The 13,700-nt window shown below is 43.7% G+C and overlaps 1 protein-coding gene across 1 annotated transcript; it reads left to right on the forward strand.

Annotated features, from left to right (window-relative positions):
* Nucleotides 1-662: 662 nt before the first annotated feature.
* zgc:136971 (S9 family peptidase) lies at nucleotides 663-10,327 on the forward strand. Its single transcript, XM_068598228.1, has 21 exons — nucleotides 663-1,047; nucleotides 1,653-1,788; nucleotides 2,421-2,496; nucleotides 2,587-2,662; nucleotides 2,902-3,011; nucleotides 3,230-3,364; nucleotides 3,570-3,661; nucleotides 4,229-4,266; nucleotides 4,356-4,477; nucleotides 4,558-4,618; nucleotides 5,097-5,191; nucleotides 5,596-5,647; nucleotides 6,582-6,682; nucleotides 6,925-7,057; nucleotides 7,158-7,241; nucleotides 7,328-7,408; nucleotides 7,719-7,807; nucleotides 8,086-8,279; nucleotides 8,407-8,509; nucleotides 9,656-9,762; nucleotides 9,857-10,327. The coding sequence occupies exons 1-21, from the start codon at nucleotides 927-929 to the stop codon at nucleotides 9,954-9,956; spliced, it is 2,106 nt and encodes a 701-aa protein (XP_068454329.1). The 5' UTR covers nucleotides 663-926; the 3' UTR covers nucleotides 9,957-10,327.
* The last annotated feature ends 3,373 nt before the right edge of the window (nucleotides 10,328-13,700 follow it).

The following is a 13,700-nucleotide window of genomic DNA, read 5'->3' on the forward strand; positions in this document are numbered from 1 at the left end:
CTGGTGTTGTGGCACACAGAAAGAAGATGGATCAAATGAAATAAAGACTATTTAAGCATGTTTCTTGTGTCTTTTGTAATTATAGAAATGTAGTTCTTTAAAGAGATGTAATTTTATCCGTTCAGGAAACAATTCAATTCCACTGATCCTGTGTTTAAACTTCCTGAAAGTCTCTCCAGCTGTTAGAGCTGAATGATGGCTGATCCAATTAAGACACTGAGAATTTACCCAGTCATTTTAACCCAAGCGACCTCGAAATATATAATACTTGTGATTCATTATATATGTGTTTTTGTTGCATCATAATCACTGTAAGTTTCTCAAAGTAGTCATTCGTAAAGTGAACATTAATTTGATGTTTGATGGTCTTGGAATTAGTGATTGAGTTTTTCACTGACTACTTACATTGAAAAGGCAGTGAGTGACCAGCAATTCCAATGCATATTGGGTATGTTTTATTCGGTCAATCATTTAATTGCAATAAGTAAAGCTACAATAAAAAGTATAGGTATATTATTATAAATTCTTCAGTAATATAAATATTTACAATAAAAATCAAGAATGGCCATCTTTGTGATGGTGCGCTGCCCTCTTGCGCTCATCTTTCTCTACTACACCCCTCGAAACGGAGCCAAAGTGGTATCGTCCACCCGGGAATTCAACATGGAGGCTGTGGCAGGGGAACCATCGTTGAATCAGGTCCAGGAGAGGCGATATAGTGTCGTATAATAATAAAACATTAATAAATGCAACAGCAGTCAACCGAGCCACGCGACTATTTGAACCCCTTTATTAGCAGTTGCTAATTAGCAGTTGCTAATAAACGGTTTGACGCTTCTGTCCGAGCCGCTCGTGTTGCGCGTGCAAGTGTAAAGGGTTGGTGCTTTTAGTGTGAGCTCTGCGCACGCGCGCGGCAGCGGACGCAGATGGACCCAGAGCGAGTCACCGGGGTGTACGGAGAGGTCAGCAGTCTCCCTGTGCCGGTTTCCGCCCACGTGAGGGAGGAGGGGCAGCTCTCAGAGATCCGGACGTACACCGTGACTGCAGGTGACCGCCTCTCTCTCTTTCTCTGTCCCGGCCCCTCTTTTTCCCTTTTATTTCATTAAAGGAGCTTTATTGGCATTGTACCACACGTCAATATTGCATAAACGAGTGTGAAAGACAACAAAAAAAAACATAGAGAGAGGTTTAACAGTACAACATCACGATGACAAGTATGAATATAAATTAGTCAAGTTTTTCTTCAACAGAACATTTTTGGTTTTGCTTTCCTGTGAGCTGTAAATACATATAACTAATATATATATATATAAAAGATACGTACTATGTACAGTACAATGGTGTATGTGCAGTCGGCTATGGCTATAGCTGTAAGAATCTATTTCACCGTTTACTTTAAATCCTCATTTATCCCTGTCAGACCTGCTCGTTGGCAGACGAGGCATTGGGATGATTCCACTCTTTTTTGAGTCCTAACCAGTCAGGCAACAGCGCATTCCAACATTAGTGACAGAAAGGGCAGACTGGAGATGGCCTGAAAATACTTTTTGCAAGCATCCTCAAGTTATTCCAGAGACGCAATGAACACGTGTCTCCTGGAAGACATTTCAAAGTTAAACAATAAGCCAATTTGTTTCCGTGTTCACATTCAGAGTGGAGTCAGAGCGACCTGGTCAGAGGCTCCAGGCTTCGCTACTCGCAGCAGTGGACTCTGATCACAGACGGCAACGACCACAAGAGCATCAGGACGGTCCTTCCACCAGGACCCTGTGTGCCTGTGTCTGGGGAGTGAGTACACACACACACACACACACACACACACACACACACACACACACACACACACACACACACACACACACAATTTGAACCCTACAATCCATAGAGATTGTACTAAGTTATTGTTATTGGCATTTATTGACTAAAAATGCAAATTTATTTGCAAATTTTAATTTAATTATCATTACATGTTGCTGCTGGTTGAATATAAGATCTGAGTAGCATTACAGATGAAAATGTTGTCATATTTGTCATTGATGACAAAAGTACTGCACATACTTCTGCATTTACTGTTTAAATTGATTACATTTTTTTTTTTAAATCACCATTCATTCTTCCAGACAGACCATCTGCAATTTAAAAACAAGATACAATTTTTAAAATGGTTTCAGTAAATATTATATAAATGGCAAAATACCAGCTGGCCATTTTGGGGTTGAATAGCAACTAAATAGCAGTTTAAAATCCCGTCTTCGCTCTCACCTCTCACCTCGCTGCAGGCGTGTGGAAGCGTGACTTCACCATGTAGTTACAGCTGCAACAACGTTTTGAACGTTTTAACCAGAGCGTACAGTGAAACAATGCTTTTCGTCCTGGTGTTGCGTTCGGCTTCCAGCATTTATTTCCCCTCTGCCCTTCAGGGTGCTGAGTGGACTCTCGCCCATTCAAGGCCTGCGGGCCGTTGTCAGGCAAACAAATGGCCACCAGCTGCTCGAGGTGAGAACAGCAGGCCTCAGTGTGCTCTGTGAGATCCCTGCTGCAGCATTCTGACAGACCGCTGTGGTTGTTTTGGTTGTTGCCGTTCAGATATGGGACCGCCACGGCCTCAGGAAATGCCTCAACCTGACTGCGCTCAACAAACACGGCAGAGTGTACGATGACGGTGAGACGGACGTTTCATCTTCTCACGCACGCCGTTTCTTGTTTCCCCAACAAGACAGAAATCTGATGCACCATCACTCAAAATTAGCTGAGCATAACTGTCACATCGTCCTTTATAGTGTTTTTCACTTTTGTCAAGTGAGTGGGCACTTGTATTGTTGTGTGATCAAGTGTTTATATTCAAACCTATTTGTGTGTGTGTGTTTGTGTGCGTGCGTGCGTGTGTGCGCACACTTCCAGCCCAGTTTGGCTGTCTGTCATGGTCGGAGTGTGAGAACAAGCTGCTGTATGTGGCTGAGAAGATGAAGACATCAATAGAAAAGCATGATGGGGAATCTGCATGCAGGCTGGTATGATATACACACATGCACCACATGGACGTGCTCTTTATGTGCATCAAAATGAACAACATGCAGATTGTAAATACATCAGAAGGATAGAATATTTTGCATAATACATTCTTCAGTCATTTTTTTTTTTTTTAATTACATTGATGTCATTAACTACACAAGGTAGTGTGTGCGTGCTACTTATATTTGTCTGTGTGTGTGTGATTGTGCCCAACCAGGACAGGAGTGTGTACTGTGAAGACTGGGGCGAGACTCTGACCAATAAGAGCGTCCCGGTGGTTTGCGTGGTGAATCTGCAGAGCGGCTCCGTCAGCGTCCTGCAGGGCGTCCCGCGCGACGTCTCACCTGGACAGGTGAGGCCAGAGAGGCGTCAGCTACTTCCTCTGACATCACAGGATCGTTATGTCTGCTACTGTGTGCAGGTTTGAAGTATAAAAGCCGGGGCAGACTGATTGACTTCTTAAATAACTGTGTGTGTGTGTGTGTGTGTGTGTGTGTGTGTCTGTGTGTGTGTGTGTGTGTGTGTGTGTGTGTGTGTGTGTGTGTGTTGTCCTCCAGGCTCTGTGGGCTCCCAGCAGCCAGTCTGTGTTTCTTGTCGGTTGGTACCACGAACCTTTCAGACTCGGACTGCGGTTCTGCTCAAACCGCAGGTCAGATTGATGGTTTGTCTTCATCCCTTGTGAAAAACAACGGCAACTTAAAAGCAAACAATGTGAAGGGAAGTTTATCCATGTGTGTATCCAAAAATCACAAGTTTTGATTTGGAGAAGTAAAAAAGAAAAAAAAAGACATACATGATAGTGACACATTACATTACATTATTACATTACATTATACACATTACGTATTGCGTATATAAGTCTTCCTTTTACCCAAAACCCTTCAATTCGTATTGGTGTGTTGCCTCTTTTTTTTAATTTTTAATTTTAAATATATACCGTGTATAAAAACACGAAGAAATGGCCATATTTACATACAGAGATCAGTCAACTAGCGTTGCTTTTATGACAGTGGCAGGGGAGGTCATTTTCTTGCGTGTGAGATGTGCTGAATCAAATCTGAAAAGGGAAATGGAGAACAGCAGCGATTGAGCAGTATAAATGTTGAACTTTGAACTGATTTGGTCGTCCTAATACAGAGTTTGTCAAGCAGTAAGAAGTAAACCGTCCACAATACAGTTTCATTTTGTGTCTCTGACCCCTAAAATTCTGTTTCAGGTCAGCGTTATTCAAGCTCGACCTGGATGGAAACTGTGGTGAGCACATATGTCTTTGTGTCTTTTTTAATTCATCACACCCTCTCTCTGCTCCTTTGGTGACTCACTCCCTCCTCCCTTCAACCCAGAGTGTCTGTCTGGGGACAACCTGTCAGTGTCGTGTCCCAGACTCAGTCCAGACGGCTCCACGCTGATCTACCTGCAGGGTCGAGTGTTCGGACCTCACAACCAGTGCCTCAGTCTACAGCAGGTGTGTGTGTGTGTGTGGTGTGTGTGTGTGTGTGTGTGTGTGTCTTTGTTTAGTTAACAGTGACTTTTAATCCTCTACAGTTGGACCTGAGGAGCAGGAGGACGTCCACCCTGTTGGACGTTGTGAACACACCACAGACTGGTAGGTTACATACTGTTCCACTAGCGGGATGGAAATGTGTCTTTTCCTCTGGCGTCACCGCGATGTTGACATGGTCTTGACTAAGATATCTGAGTCACTGTTGGATATTTATTTCACATAATTTATGCCCCCTCCGCTTGACTTGCAGCAACTTATCCTCAAATTGTTCATCTTGCACAACCTGCAACAATATTAACATTCCCATCAACTTCAGCTGTGCTCAGCAAATGGTAGCATGCTACTAAATGTCCAGTTTTGCAGTTACTGTCTATGTTTGCTTGATGAAGTTGGTCATAAATTAACATAATTTGGCACGTCCAATGTAAATGCAGTAAAATGTATGAAGCCCTGAACAAAGCAGGGTAAAAGAGATGATACGGGCAGTGTGAGAGCGCTCGGTGGAAGAGCAGCTTTTTATATAAGATGTAAATAAAATCGAAGATAAAACATGAACTCTATCCACGTCACTTTGTTTCAGGGGAGTTTGCAGGAGTGTATGAAGCTCTGACGCCCAGCTGCTGGTCTGCAGACAGTCAGGCAGTGGTGTTCAGCAGCGCCCGGAGAAACTGGAAGGTAAAAACACATATCGAAGTTTGTCTCTAATCGCTTATTTACACACTTTGTCTCATTCGTGCCATCGGTACACAAGTATAAATTTAAAAATTCTGGCGTGTGTTGATCAGTGAGGTTCAGAGTTTCTTTGAGCGAGCGAGGCTTCTGTTTTCCTCCTGAGCCCGGTCTTAATGCTGAGCTCAGCTCATCAACTCAGACATGAGAGATTTGTGACCACGTTTTCTTATTATTGTGTGTTCACCTCGACCTCATGTACACACACTTTCCATAACTCATTTACACACTCTCTCTCTCTCTCTCTCTCTCTCTCTCTCTCTCTCTCATTCTATCTCTCTCTCTCTCTCTCTCTCTCTCTCTCTCTCTCTCTCTCTCTCTCTCTCTCTCTCTCTCTCTCTCTCTCTCAGGATCTCTTTATGGTTGACAGAAGATTAAAGAAAGTTACCTCCCTCTCCGATAGTAAGAGTCCATCCTTTCCTCCACCTCCTCCTCCCTCTCTTCTGTCTTCATCTCCATCTCTTCTTTTTCCTCCTCCTCCTCCCCCTCTTCCTCTACCTTATCTCTCTCCTCTACTTTCACCTCCTCCTTCCCCCTGTTGGCCTCCCCTTCCTCTGCTATTTCCTGCCTTTCTTCCTTTTCCTCCTCCTGCTGCTCCTCTCTCTACTCTGTCATCTTGTCTTCCTCATACTCCTCTCTCCCCTCTTCTTCCACCTCCACCTCCCCCTTTTCTTTTTCCTTCATTTTCAGCTCCTCCCCCTTGTTCTGACTCTTGCTTTCCTCCTCCTCCGTCTCCTCCTCCTCTACTTCCTGATGCCCCTGTTCCTCCCCCCCCTCCTCCTTCTACTCTTCCTCTTCCTCCTCCTCCTCCTCCTCTTCCTCCTCTTCAGGATTACAAGAGAAAACAGGAAGGTACGACAAAATCAACAGGTTTAATGTTGCCACTGCAATCTTATCGGGGAATTTAAAAATAATAATCAAAAGTTGCAAAAACCTCACAGGAGCTTCTGAGCGCCAAAGATGCCAAAAAAAAGAAGACAAGTTTGATTAGTAGATCACTTCGTTTCATCACAGTAGTAACGATAAACAGTTTTTACGGGATCAGATGTAGGTTTTATAGCAAGAGCATAATGTTGGTGGCAATTTAACTATTTAGACAACTTAACTATTCAGATGCATCTTCTGCATGATGTCTACATCTGTGATTTAGATACTGCTGGACATAATATCCTCAATAAATTCCTGCGCAATTTAAAATGGGTACATCATTTCAAAATCTCTTTAAAAACCTTTTACCAGATCTTTATCTCTGTGTTGTGTTCCATCTATTGTATTCTGGCTGTCCTTCCTCACTTCCTTTCTGTCTTTACTGTCTTTGTTGTTTTCTCCTCTGCAGATTTTTCTGATCTTCCAGCTTATGGCAGCTGGAAGCTGCTGACAGTCCAGAAGGACCTGATGGTCGTCTGCTGCTCCAGCCCCAACACACCTCCCACTCTGGTCAGACTGCATGCAAACACACACACACACACACACACACACACACACACACACACACACACACACACACACACATATAATGCATAATACTAAAATATAGTTTACTGCATAGTTAAAGAAGATCAGATGAAAATATATTTGTTTTAATTAAACATTTTAATGGACCACGTGTGTGTGTGTGTGTGTGTGTGTGTGTGTGTGTGTGTGTGTGTGTGTGTGTGTGTGCGTGTGTGCGTGTGCAGAGAGTGGGTTTCCTCCCGTCAGCAGGTGAGGCTGTGACCTGGCAAAGTCTGCAGCAGCCCGTCATGACTTTTAACTTCAACTGGACAGTTCTAGATGTTACACCTCCACCAGAGGAGGACAACACACACTACTGTGAGCATGAGACACACACACACACAGAAACATACTGGGGGTCAAAATGATGAAGATCAATCACCCTGTCAATATAAAACTCTCTCCTGTCTCTCATCAGCTGGTTTAGACTTCGGGGCTGTGTTGGTTAAACCGTCTCGTCCCCACAATGAAGCCAAGACACCTCTGGTCGTCTTTATCCATGGTCTGTGTCTACTTATCTGCGTTGGCCTGTTGAAACGTATTGCTTGATTGCTATTGTGGTTTTATTTTGGATGTTTGCTCCTCCAGGTGGCCCTCACTCCCAGTTCCCAGCAGAGTGGAACTGCACCACAGCTGGACTGGCTAAACTCGGCTTTGCTGTGCTCATGGGTGAGATCACACACACGCGCATGCGCACGCGTGCACACACACACACACACACACACACGCACTTAAAATGGAGAAAGAGACTTTACTGCATTTTGAAAATATCACAAGTGGACGTAGTAAAAGTGTCCTGTCTCTTCTTTGTGTGAGATGTACTAAAACAGTGTAAAACTTGTTTGTACAAAGATAAAAAGAAAATCTAGTTAAAAAAATAAATAAAGAGAAATTCTGCTCAGTCCACATGATCAAAGGCTTTTCAATGTCTCTTTGATGAAGAAGTTTTCCCTCTCGCTCCCTCTTTCCGTCTCTATAGTGAACTATCGGGGATCCACGGGGTTCGGCCAGGACAGCATTTTATCCTTGATCGGTCAGATCGGAAGCCAGGATGTGAAAGATGTTCAGGTAATGCAAACACAGTCCTGGAGAGAGTGACGTAGGCTAGAAAAAACATGTAAAGTAAGAAAAATCTGTGAAATGTTTGAGAATTCTAAATATCGAGGACTGGAGACCAGGATTTTCGTGGTAAAAGGACAGATTGCCGGCAGGTACAATGCCGACAATTACCTTTTTAAGATAAGATATTCCTTTATTAGTCCCACAGTGAGGAACTTTGCAGGATTATCAGTCGAGTTAAAGGATCATTGTCACCCTGGAACTGACACTAATTTGTCATTTTCCAGACCGCCGTACGTACTGCGTTGCAGAGAGACATCGCCCTTGACCCCGATCGCTTGGCTGTGATTGGTGGTTCTCACGGGGGTTTCCTGTCTTGTCATCTGGTTGGTCAGTACCCGGAGGTCTACCGAGCGTGCGCGGCCAGAAACCCTGTCATTAATGCTGCTACTTTATTAGGCACCAGTGACATAGTAGACTGGTGAGCCACACACACACACACACACACACACACACACACACACACACACACACACACACACACACACACACACACACACACACACACACACCACTTGAATGTGCTCATCCTCTCTCTGTGTCTTCAGGCGTTACACGAGTGTGGGCTTTCAGTACTCGTATGACCAGATACCGACTGCCGAAGCCCTGGCAGCCATGTTAGAGAAGTCTCCCATCACACACGCTGCGCAGGTCAGACACGCTCCGACTTTAACTACAGTACTTAATCATGACGTACAAATAACCGACATGCTCTTAAATAAAGGTCATTATTTTTGGCAGGCGTAGTAGGCCTTGGAGGAGATGATGTGTTTGAGCGTATGTGTGCACGCGTGCCTTTGTATTTTCTTGGTGTCTGTCTGTCAGCTAATGTTGCATCATCCGGACCCATCAGCCTAGTATGTGTTGTGTTAATTTATGACTGTATGCGCAAGGACCTCTTGTGCTTCTGGTGTTTTACCCTTTTTGAAAATGTTTTCAACAACATTATGGCCTCTCTGGGCGGGAGGATGGTGGCTGCGCTCACTCAACAGCTGTTGGCAGTTGGAGCAGAATGAAAGGTTTGCAGTGAGGTACAGCGTAGGTTACAGTTTGTCCATGAATAAACACAGCAACAATACTCCAATACCAAGAAGTTCCTGCGTCTCGCTTCCCAGCTGCTGCACAAAAAAGAGAGAAGAGTCTTTGGGATCACAAACTGGTCTCTGGACGGAGCCGGAGCGCCGCACACATAGCTCCACCACTGGTTGCAAAATGTAGATAAATGTATATTTATTCATTGCCTTGTTATTGGGTATTGTGTTGACGCGCACGTTTTATAAAAAAAAGAAACTTAAAGCGCTGCAGATCGCGGTTACGCCCTTGAGACACATCTGAGTCACTGCACAGATCAAAACTGTTGCATGAGACATGAGAGTTAAAAACACATCTGATACACTTGTGTTCTCGACATTGTAGACAATTGTAGTTTGGATTCATTCAGTCAAACATTACAGACGCACCTGGAGGAAAAATCCTCTTTGGACCCCACACTTCGTAAGCGGATGTCATGGTTTTAGTATTCTTACAGTGTTATTAGTAGCGATTTAAAAAAGGTTGTTTGCTTTGCCGAATAAAGAAGAGGTCATCAAATAGAAAATGTTTTCTCCGTTCCATCGGTCCATTAAATTACTATATAGTTATTTTATAGAAGTGGATAATTTAACTCAGTGGACAAAGTAAATTCATAGCAAATTTACATTAAAATCCAGCCATTATTTTCCTAGACACAGGATAATGTTGTGGCCCAACACACACTTGGTTTCATGTCAGTGTGTTCATCTGTGTGTGTGTTTGTAGATCAAGGCTCCAGTGTTACTGATGCTGGGGGCCCGAGACCGAAGAGTGTCTCCTCACCAGGGCCTGGAGCTCTACAGAGCCCTGAAGAGCAGAGCTTCACCTGTCAGGTACAACAGAGCAAAAATGAAATGCATCCAATTAACATTGTAAAGATTGTGATTATTAAAACAGTTTTTTTTGTTGTTGTGTTTGTCCATCCAGATTGTTGTGGTTTCCAGAAGACGGACATTCTCTGTCCAGAGTGGACACGCAGGCCGACTGCTTCCTCAACACAGTGCTGTGGCTGCACCAGCATATCTGAATACACACGCACGCACGCACGCACGCACACACACACACACACACACGCACACACACACACACACACACACACACACACACACACACACACACACACACACACACACACACACGCACACACACACACACACACACACACACACACACACACACACACACACACACACACACACACACACACTGTGGTGAAGCTTTGCTGAAGGACTTCTGTTGCTCATGAAAGAGGATAAATTAGTTCACTATCACAGCAGTTGTCAATCTTGAACACACCTCTGCCTTTTTAACAACAAAAATTATATTTATATGTGACAATGTACTTTTTGTAAAAATGTTTCCAAATCAAAGCCTGTAATAAAACAAATATCTTATAAACCTTTGTCAATATTAAAATCACTGTCAGATGTATTCATTTATTATTTCCCCACAATGATGAAATACATTTTATATTTCATCCTCAGATTCTTACTTTCACTTTAAGCCAGTTGGGATTAAGTAAAGTCTGCAGTCTCACAATATCTTTCTGCAAACATACAGACCGAGCAGGCTGGCAAAGATATTATACGATAAATGCAATCTACACAATGTCCAGCAGATGGCAGTCTCTATCTGTCCTGACAGTTTCCCCTTCCATTCATGATTTTCCTTTTATCATACCAGCTTTGTGATTTGGTTATTGGATGTTTTGAATCTCAGTTACTCAGCCAAGTGGCCCTATCATCACTCACTCTAGATTTGTTCAAAAAAGGAAAGAAAAAAAAAAACCTGAGCTCAATGTGTTGCAAGTAACGCAGACAGTCACATGTCACATCTGAAGCTGTGTAACCACACAGACCCACTGCACAGCTGTAAAACACCCAAGCCCTCCAAACCTCATCTGGAGCCTTTCATTTAGGCTCTTTACCACCTTCCTGCCAGGACAAATAATCCACAGTAACCCTTTAGACAAGTTAAACACAGACAAGATCCGACAGAGCAATCTCTTTCCCGTCTCTTTGAATTTCTTGTTGCGGAGATGAACTGTTGAGAACGATGGAAATAGCTGTCGTGCAAAAGAGCCACACACTTGTTTAGCTCGTCTTTTCCTCTATTTTGACTGTTTTTTATTCTCTTCCAATTACCTCTATGCAAACTCCAGATCTCTTTATTTTCACAAACAAACCCTGGCCCCCTTTTCTTGTGAAAAGAATACATACAAAACGTTATCTTTGGCGGCCATGCTGAGACTTGATAGTGCCGCGAACAGTCTCACTTCCCAGACAACACAAGTGGGCATATCTTCAGCTGATGCTGGCGACAAATGAAATTCACAGATGGCGAGTGCCCAAGATGAGAGTCTAAGGTGGTTGACATCTTCCAGAAGTTCCCTCTAAGCAGTCTCACCCCGGTGTCCCAGACACACCGGCGGTGTTAATTGTCCCCATCCACCAACACTTTGCTCTGTGGCCTTGACTGCAGCTGCTGCTCGATGAAGTCACTCTAATGTGGGTGTTGGGTGAGGTCACCAATTTAGGAGATTGAGGGATAAAAGGATGGAGATTGAGAGAGAGAGAGAGAGAGAGAGAGAGAGAGAGAGAGAGACAGACCGTTGATGAGGAAGCGACGGAGAAAGAAAAGAGGAGTGAGACAGAGGCGACTGAGTGTTCCAAACAATGAGCGAGCCAGAGAGAGGGAGAAGTTCACGGCGCCACGCTGTGGTATTCTGGTGTGTGGGCCGGGGCACAGAGATGTAGCATTGTTGCAGGCTGGAGGCAGGGGAAAGACTCATGCTCATGCCGGGTGAATGTAGGAGGCAGAAGGACAAAGGGAGGAAAGAGTGCAAGTGTGTTTTCTGACGCCGGGGGACAAAGAGTCTTCTGGACCTGGTTTGTTCTGGTGCTTCCCCTCTCCAGCCGGCTGCGAAGAACGACGCAGAAAAGTAGAACCGCGCGGCAGAGGACAATGGGGAAAAGAGCCGAATGCAACTTGATAGGAGGTTGCATTGTCCAACAAAACGGACATCAGTGAGTGAAGGCCAAGGGGAGCATGAATTTACTCATCAGATTTCATGACAAATCCTCCTATCAGGAGACATTTTGGCCTGAGGATGCTGCTTAAGAGGAAGTGTGGAACATGCAACACAAAGGTGTTCAATCTTCTCTTTTCATTGTTTCCACACAAGTGGAAACTGTCCTGATGTTAGAAGATAAGGAGATCACCAAAATCATTAGCTACTACTTTGTATAGTAGGGATGTGCCGGTCCGACTTTTTCAGATACCCGTGTCTGTATTGACCGGCCTATTGTCACAGATAGCTGATCCAGAGATCTGAGTTAGAACCGGCCCAATATGGATATCTGTGCATCTCTATGTAGCGCTGTGAATTTCCATTAAAAGATCATTTGAGCAGTCAGATAAATGATTTGGATCAAACTGTTATCCTGTTATAGATCAATACCCCTCTAATGCTTGTCTGCTAAATATGAAGCTTGCCGCTTGGCTGAGCACATAAGGTGTGGGAATAATCGAGAGGTTATGTGATGGGGCCGTGTGCAGCAGCTTCTTGCGATGTCTGTTTGTCTGGCAACCAAAGTGATGACAAAACTCTGGAAAGTCTTTGGAGGAGCTGGGAGTCCGATTCTGTGACCTTTGCACTGATGCCGGCTAGCCGGTTACCACTGTTTCCAGTTTTAGTGCTAAGCTAACTGCCATTTTTGTTGTACAATCACACGGTCTTTTTTAATTACATCAAGAAACCAAATAAGCATTTTTCCTAACTATGCTAAAATCATTTACAATGATTTCACTGAATAAAGCAGGGTGATAACATGTATTTTTTATTTGTTAGATTTGTTCCTTTTAAAACACCGTACCACATAGAGCAATAGATCATTTTTTTTGCAAAAACTTTAAACAGAATAGATTTTTATTTGAGTCTGAAGAATTGGAGGTTCCAACATTTGCCTCGTTAAAATGGGCTCTTGCCCTCTTTTCGTCCACTCCTCTGAGCCATGACCTTCACCTGTGCACACAGGGTGTGTGCCAACACAATACGCGTTCATGAGTGTGTGTTTTTGAAAAGAAATGCTAGTCAAAAGTACTCCCTACAGTCTGACTTCCTGTGATTCTTTTAGAAGGTGGCCCTTAGCTCCTTGTTTTTGGTTACGTTCTCTACTCCTCCTCTGAATGCTCTCTATCCTCGTTATTTTCTTTGTGTCCCTGTTTTTTAACCACAAAACAGCATTTGTGTGTGTGTACACAGGGTTCATTCACAAGCGTGTAAACACAGGTCTTAACGGGGAGCATGATTTTACCATCTCCATTTTGATTTAAGCCTTTGAGTGTTGAACGTTGTTTGAACGAAGAAGGCCTCGCTCAGGAAAGGAGGAAAGCACTTTTTTTTCCCCTTTATTGCAATTTCTCTCCAAGCCGCTCTTCCCTGGACTTCTGTCTCTTTCTCTCTCACTTCAGCTACCTTTTTTTATTTTCTTCTTGTGGTAAATCTTTCTCTGCAGTTCACTTTGTCAAACGCAGAGGACTCACAAGTGAGAACCACAGGTTTGTTTCTTGGATTCAGATGAGTTCACGAGCAGCTGGTTGGGACACTGATGGCTTTGGGTTTGTTGTACAACAGTTCGAGTTATTGTCTATGGAGTGAGGGAGGCGGGTGCATTGGTGGTTATGAGGGTGCTTTAAAAGTTTTGCAGTGTGTTTTTTGTTTGCTTTTAGGTTCTGGAGAGAAACATTTTCAGTCCTTTGTTGTTGTTGG

This window comes from Clinocottus analis, unplaced genomic scaffold, assembly GCF_023055335.1.
Source record: "Clinocottus analis isolate CAN_PGR_092001 unplaced genomic scaffold, fCliAna1.0.p SCAF_4, whole genome shotgun sequence".
NCBI classification, from domain to species: domain Eukaryota; kingdom Metazoa; phylum Chordata; class Actinopteri; order Perciformes; family Cottidae; genus Clinocottus; species Clinocottus analis.

Coding starts and splice junctions, on each gene's coding strand:
- zgc:136971 (XM_068598228.1), top strand. CDS start 927: ATGGACCCAGAGCGAGTCACCGGGGTGTACGGAGAGGTCAGCAGTCTC. Junction 5,192..5,595: donor GCGCCCGGAGAAACTGGAAG/GTAAAAACACAT, acceptor TCTCTCTCTCAG/GATCTCTTTATGGTTGACAG. Junction 7,409..7,718: donor CGGCTTTGCTGTGCTCATGG/GTGAGATCACAC, acceptor CCGTCTCTATAG/TGAACTATCGGGGATCCACG.